Source organism: Pseudomyrmex gracilis, unplaced genomic scaffold (genome assembly GCF_002006095.1).
Source record: "Pseudomyrmex gracilis isolate BER0280 unplaced genomic scaffold, ASM200609v1 scaffold_374, whole genome shotgun sequence".
Classification (NCBI taxonomy): domain Eukaryota; kingdom Metazoa; phylum Arthropoda; class Insecta; order Hymenoptera; family Formicidae; genus Pseudomyrmex; species Pseudomyrmex gracilis.
The window spans coordinates 32,906-40,590 of NW_018020958.1; the positions used below are offsets into that span (position 1 = coordinate 32,906).

Here is a 7,685-nt window from a genome sequence, read left to right on the forward strand (position 1 = left end):
AGCCCGATGCATGCTTATTCGCGGATCTTTGTTAATTAAAATCTCAGTAACTATTGCGAATCTAGCAAAATGGTATAAGACTTTTCGATTCAGTTTTACTCCTTCTACCTGCCTACGAGAGATTGTACGGCCATTCTGGGACACCCTGTATATACACATATATATGCACTTCCTCCAATTCATCTGCAATACACAACTCGGAACCGGTTAACAGATTCTGTTATCCAAATTATTCACGTAAAACAACAAAGTATCAATTTCTGAACACATATACTACTATTTCTGGACATACTTGTGGTAATTGTTTTACTGTTTGTATAAAAATAATTTAATTCTATAACAATAAAGTATTATAAAATTTTCTAATTGGAAAAGTATCTATATTAAATAAATTGTATTATTCTTACAAACTTTAATACAAATTGCTTTGTTTCTTAACTCTGTTCCGCAAGTATATTTTGTGAAAAAAATTTAAATAATCGTTAATATAATTATTTTGTATGTATTTACATTTTTGTATGTATTTTGTATGTATTTTTTTTACACGTATACAAATACGACGACTTAATGTTTATTTGAATCGACGTTGTCCGATATTGCAATTAACAAATGTAATATCCGTGTACGGGTTATTAAAGTCTGGGTAGTATAGTTAGATGAGCTAGGAAGAGAGGAGAACCTCATATACTAGAATTCTATTATTACACTGCGTCGCCGGCTTAAACTCAGTTGGTCTTAGCTCCTTGAACCGTGAGAACAGCTTTGGCTTTCACACACCTGAGAGTCGCCGAGTTTGCCGCGGTCGGTCTGCTGTTCCGATAAGAAAAGCGTGATTCAGTTATTCTCCTCGATCAGATAATTTTACCGATCGTTATCGAGCATTATTGCGTAATTTTTATTGTGTACAGAGAAATAAAGTGTGAAAAAATGCCTTACTACAACGATATCCCGCATTATTATGGAGGAGGAGCTTATGTGAATCACAGCTCGTTAATGACGGGCATGGGGCGGTAAGGCTCAAGCAATTTTTTTTTTTTTTATCACTATAATATGGCAATTAGCTTGTTCTCGTTTGTATCCATTACATCTACTCAAAAGTTAAAATTTTTATTTCTTGAATAAAATCTTTCGTTTTGAATGTTGATTGGTGGAAATTTTTCTCAGGGCTGGTAGAGAAGTGCACGTGCGCGCTCGCGCGCGCGCATACACACACACACACGTACGCATGCACACATATGATTATATTAAAAAAAAAGCATCAGTTTGTACATCGACTGAGATTGTACGTATCATTAAAAAAATCACGTTTACTTTCCAACAAGTGTTCGTGTGAAATAATTTCGCTCTGTAACGTGATACGTAAAACAGAAATAAGCATTTGGCATTGAAGCGAGTACGCGATCAAAGGGTTCGTCAATCACAAAACAAACGAATGTTTAGAACTAGATAACTGAGATGTCATTATTCTTGTAGACTAGTTTTTTTTAGAGAAGTTAACAGAATTTAATTTTTTTTCTCTGTTTTTTTATTTTTTTATTTTTTTTTAGCTGTGCTTGATTTACGCAATTTATTTTCCATTTTTTTAGAAGACATTGTGTAAACCGTTGTGCAACAGATTCTTCACGCATCGTATATAGACAATAATGTGTTCTCTGATAATGCTTGTAATACAGAAGCTTTCAAAGTTTAAGATCTAACGATCAATTTTGTGTTATGACATAAAGCGCGAACGCCCACGCTGTTTACGTAAAGAACCAGATTGTAGAAGAGCGCGCCATGAGAAAAGTATCTACCTAGAAACAAAAATAAGGTTTCACAAAATGTGGATTTCACAAATGTGTGAAACAAAAAATAAAATTTTATAAAATGTCGCTAATTCACAATAAACCCCATACAGAACACCCTTCCATTTACCGTTGTCGCGTTTTTCGCCGCATCTGTCAACGATTTCGGAATCTCCGCTAAACCATCTGCATCGTTTCTCGCCGATTTCTGTGAGACCACATACAAGACGAGTGATCGACACAGCGGATATCGACGTATCTTCGCCCAGAATCGTTTCGCATGACGGGAATCGTACTAGGAATCGCCTACGTCGCAATCGGCCCACTATCAAAATCAGATCGCAAGCTCTAAAAAATAATCCTGCGTTACGGGAGCACAATGAGAAGCACGAAAAATCAGTGGGCGAGCTTTTGATGGAGAAATTTTATATCAAGGACAAGAAATCGGATGGAAATCAGCAGACAACACATTTGTATCATCAGGTTAGTTTGGATGAAAAAAATGACGCAGCACGAGAGGTTTTACAGAGGCGAATCACTCGCAGATTCACACGACGCAGGTCGTCCGCCGATTTACAACTCGATGCTGAGCAACTGCAGCAAGAAGCCACATATGCGCAGGTACAAGCTAAAGTCCTCGATAGTCTTGTCGCTGAAGAACAAGCGCAAATTGAAAATGAAGTCCGTCGAGGTACTTTGATCAGAAAAGGAGCGACGAGAGGACTATCGGAAGGCGCCAGCCGCTCTTACGCGAACAGCACCGACGACTCAATGACTCAAGAAGAGGAAGAAGAGAAAGAGGAAGAAGAGAAAGAGGAAGTGGTTGAAGCAAAAATAAAAAAAACTACAAAAAAGACAAAAAAGAAGAAAAAACCAACTGTTATCTCCGACAAGCCGTCGCCAGACGATATGCTCGAATCGAGTGCTAGAGAAGTGTTTAATGACTCGAAGAACAAGGAAGAGAGCAACGATTCGAGATCTCAGATATACAAGATTGAGGACTGTAACAGCGCTGGCGACTTCACCGCGATCGAGTTGAACGCAACGTCTGAAAAGGACGAAAAGAAGCACAAATCAACGCTCGAACAGTACAGAGAGAGTGTGAGAGTTCCAATTCCCAAAAAATCTGGAATCACACGAAATGCTGTTGCCAAGAGTACAGATGTAATCGAGACACAAGTCATTTTACCTGTGCGAAAACCTTACGTAAAGGATCCATCGAGAAATAGCGTACATTTGACAGTGAGGAAACCTACGGAGGAACTCAGCGAGAAACTTGAACAACTAAACGAAAACCTCGACGCGGAAGACGTTCAAAATGAAGCAGATTTGGCGACTAATTTTGTTGACGATTCGAATAAGATTCTTCGGGACAAAGTGTGCGAAAAGAATTTGTCCGAGTTGACAACTGATGAGGATAATAAAAACGTATCGTTGATAAAGACTGCGGTAAAGACAAACAAGGGCATTTCAGAAACAAAGAACAAAACGCAAAAAATTGTTCAAGATGCATTGTCTGAAAAAATAACAAATTCTGTAGATTCGAGCGTTTTAGCTTTGAAGACAGAGTTCAAAGAAAATTTACAATCGGACCAGTTAGACTCGTCCGGAGATCTTATCGCGAATAAAAATAAAAATGAAGAACATAAGAACTCGATCGATAATACGAAGAAAAACGTAGAAGCTGCTAATAAGACGCCAGGATATTTGGCTACCAAGGATTTTATCACTTCGGGAAAAGATTCTGTCGAGGCGTCGAGAACAGACAAGCTCGCAGAGAAAGATAGAATCCCAGACGCAACAAGGAGCGTTGTCTCGATCGAAGCTGATGAAAAGAGCGCCAACAGTAATGTGACGCTCACGCCGAGCAGCGTGATCGGTTGTTTGCCAAAACTGTCTAAAATTAATACGGATAGAAATAATGCCGTAGAAGCGCCAGAGCTTCCGTTACAAGAGACGGCGGAGTATCTGGCAAAAAGTGCCGAAGACGTCGTCAAAGTCAGTGCCGCTGCTGCGTTACCGAAAAAGAAGGTGAACAAAGCGTCAAACTTGGCTAAGATCTCCCCTTTTAACGCTTTGAAGAAAACCAGTGGCGTAAACGCGGCGACCTTCGAAATCGATGCGGCCCGATGCGACGCGGCGGCCAAGTCAAAGATTCAAGACACGACCTTGCTCAAGGAAACGAACGATCAAGTGCGTAGCAACGACCGCAACGAGAAAACGAAATCAACGACGACAACGATCAAGTTGACAAAAGACATCGACCTAACATCAAGAAACGACGTAGGAAAGACTACCGAAAACGTGCCACGTCAATTATCTTTAGACACAACTGGTTCGTCCAAGACAGAAGTAATCGACGCCGACGTAACCGTGAACTCGTGCGATATTAATATTAAGAAAACAAGTGATATCGAAAAGACTTTACCGACAGATTCCGGTTTATCTAATATCAAAAACAAAGCCGCGCCGAAACTTGATAACATAAATGTGAAATCGCTCTCCAAGACAACAACATTTCCAAAGACTGTCGCGTCTCCAGTCGAAAAAGACCCGGGTTTGTGTAAAACGATAAAAGTTAATAACACTGATCTGACGTTGTCTTCAAAAAACAACCTTAATGTATCAAAACTTCCCTTGAAGAACAGTATTGGCAATTCCTTCGACACAAAAGCGGATCCATCATTGCCGAAATTGATATCGAGTAATGAAAATGCTTCCGAGATTTCACAACAGTCTGCGGATGGAAAAAATACGAACAAACATAGTGTGCCTATTGAGAACGAGGCAGTAACAAGTTCGAATAACGTTACCAAAACGAAAAAGAAGCCGATAAACGTAAATTGCAATAAATGGCAAGAGAAAAGTGCACAGTTATCGAAGAGTTCCTCTACCGAATCCATCGATTTTTGGAGCGAGATCAAAGCGCCGAGCAGTCCCGAAACGACAAAACCGAAATATCAGAACGAAATGTTTTCTCACGAGACGACAGTTCCTCCTAAAAGAGGATTTGAAGAAAAGACGCAGCAAGATTTAATCAAATTCTCGAACGACTTGATGGCGAAAGAATCGTCGACTGTGGCAAAAGAAGACAATAAAGAAAGTGAGACTAAAATAAGTGTCGCGGAATCCGGCAACTCGGCATTTGTACGAATCTGTGATCACGCCGTTCAAGATCAAAAGGAGAAGGAAAAGGTCATTCTGGAAGAATCTTGTAGAATAAAGAAAGTAGAAACTACGAAACCCAGCGAAACGATAACAATGAAGAAAGATAATACGCCGACGGTGCGGAGAATGCCATCGAAAAAAAAGAAAAAGAAGATTCTTTCGATAACGATCGATAACAATGATTCGACCTCATCAGTAAAGAAAGCTCCGTTGAAGCGCAATGACGTCACGACGCCGCAACAATTCAATACGAATGCAATTTCTACAGTTACTCCAGAAGTTATTCTACCGGTAATAAATATAACCGAAGCACCCAAGACGTCTGAAGTATCCCACAATGGCGACGAAGATGAGTACGATGATCCTAGCACTCCGACCAATGAAGTACCGCCTGATTCCTTATTAACCACGAAGATGTCAAGATGGAGTAATCAGGATAATTTAACGAACACTGACGACGTGGCGACTCCGATCGCGTCGGAAGAAACCAGTTTAACTACCAGTCCCAACGTCAGTCCACATTCCTCCAAAATAAAGCGAACGATCAAGAAGAAGAAACCATCAACCAAAAAGAAGTTATCAGTAAAAAGCGGGAAAGAAGGAATTAATGAAGAATCTCGTAACAATGAATCGACAACCGCCAAACCTGCTGAGAAACAATTGGCGAAACTCTCACCGCAAATATCGCCCAAGTCTAGTCCGAGAAACTCGCCCTCACAACGACCGATTGATCTTATAAAAATGTTTTACACTACACCGTCGGCATTGCTTACGGCTACACCGAGAGATCTTTCTAAGGTTAGAAGGGCAAAGATCAAGAGACGGCGGCATCATTCGAGAACCCCATCCGTCAGTAGCGATAGCACCGGAAGTACAACGAGCACCGCAACGACAGAGAGCACGGATGGAAGAGGGTCAATCTGCAACGAACTGGACGACGATTCTGAGCAAAAGAGAATGAACTCAACGAGAAGCAACGATTCTGGATTCGATGGCTCGCCGAGAATCTCGAGTACTTAATTTGCACCTATTTATCCTACACGTCAACGTTATATTGATACACACACACACACACACACACACACACACACACACACAACGTCCAGACAATTTCGAAATGTGTTCTGTTTGTTGTTGACGACTATCTAAAATATACAACAGCTTAATTAAGCGTACGATCGACATACAAATATAAGAACTTATTTTAAACATGATTTCTTGGTAAAATATTGAGAAAGTGTCTGGAAAAATGAACTATAAAGTTTGAACAACATTAATTTGCTTTAATTGTGTTTGTCAATGTTTTAACACGTTACTTGCTTACAAATTAATAATACTCTTTCGTAATTTTGTGTGTCTTTACAGGCATATGTGTCGTAGAAGAACCCAACGTTAAAACCTTAATATGCGAAAAACTTGATTTTTCCACAATTTATATTTAACCGCTTGGATTTCTCTCTTAACGCATGTGCGTGTGTTTTAATTTTTTTACGTAACAACACATGAGACTATACTTTCGAATACTGCAATCACATGTCTTTTGACTGTTGATCAACGAACGGTACGCGCGACGAAATCACATCTCGAAGACGCGAAAAACGGTGCGCGTTCTGTTCAAACTATTCGTGTAACGATACTTGGGCATCACATACGCGCGTATATATATATATATATATATATATATAAAGTCATATATAAAGTCGACAAATCGACACTCGAGATCTTTTTTTTTTTTTTAACGCGGCAAAGTATTTTTGTTCATTCCTTACACCGAGTCTTCTCTCGTGCGACGAGTCTCGTTCTAGCGGTATCACGTTGTACATTGCTGTCTGCATAACACACACAATATGGCAGAAGTAATGCGATGTATAACATTAATGCATTTAAAATTCATAATAGTTTCGCCAAAGATATCTCTGTGTAGTATTCTGTTTACATAGTAAAAAGATACAACAATCTATAAAATGTTTCTAAAACATTTTGCCAAACATTTTGTATTTTCTCACACGCGACTGTGTTGTGAAAAATTCTTGTGCCAATTTTGTTGTTTTCGTATTTCTCTCTCTTTCTCAAATAAACATAAATCTTCCTTCTCTTGTTTTTTCTTGTTTGTTGAAAAATTTCTACAAATATCATGTAACTTCTGCTTCCAGTGCAGATCGCATATTAACGCGTGATAACGTTATTACGCATTCCAAGTGTTGTAAATCAAAACTTCGCGAAATTATATAAGATAACTTTTGTATAAAAAGTTTAGAAGATTCTTTATATAAAATAAACAATGATAATTAAAAAGGATTTAAAGCATATGTGGCGTTTTCTATTGCTTTGCGATAAAACGTTCCTGTAGATTGTGACATGGCCTGCCATAAGAAGTGCGAAAAGCTGACGGGAAATCTATGTGGATTAAACCAAAAGCTAGTCGCGGAAGCGTTGCAAGCTTTGAAGAGAGGTGAGTAGGTTCTCTGAATATTCTGAATTGCTCTGTCCTTATTTCCAACTGCGGTATTTCGAGAAGCATGAGTCCCAGAGTAACACGTGGCATTTTCGGATATTCTTCGGTTTCTGCTCAGTTCTACGCTACAGATACGCTCGTACAAATTATGCAGGTAGTTTCAAGCGGTTGAAATTATTTTTGGAAACTGTCACACAGCCAAATTGCACAGTCAGGTGTTTTTACACGCCAATGTTAAAGATGACAATTATAGTAAGCGTTGCATATATATATATATA

At 39.2% G+C, this 7,685-nt stretch overlaps 1 protein-coding gene across 3 annotated transcripts in view; it reads left to right on the forward strand.

Annotated features, from left to right (window-relative positions):
* LOC109860380 overlaps nucleotides 1-7,641 on the forward strand; it is an 11,779-nt gene extending 4,138 nt beyond the window's left edge. Inside the window, exons 1-3 of one of the 3 annotated variants that reach the window (XM_020439420.1) lie at nucleotides 572-1,010; nucleotides 1,898-5,964; nucleotides 7,303-7,641. In XM_020439420.1, coding sequence (XP_020295009.1) covers nucleotides 928-1,010; nucleotides 1,898-5,964; nucleotides 7,303-7,412 — 4,260 coding nt within the window. In that variant the 5' untranslated portion in view covers nucleotides 572-927 and the 3' untranslated portion in view covers nucleotides 7,413-7,641. Of the gene's footprint in view, nucleotides 1-571; nucleotides 1,011-1,897; nucleotides 6,978-7,302 lie in introns of those variants that run through there. The other 2 variants (XM_020439421.1, XM_020439423.1) reach the window with 2 other exon arrangements.
* Nucleotides 7,642-7,685: the final 44 nt, after the last annotated feature.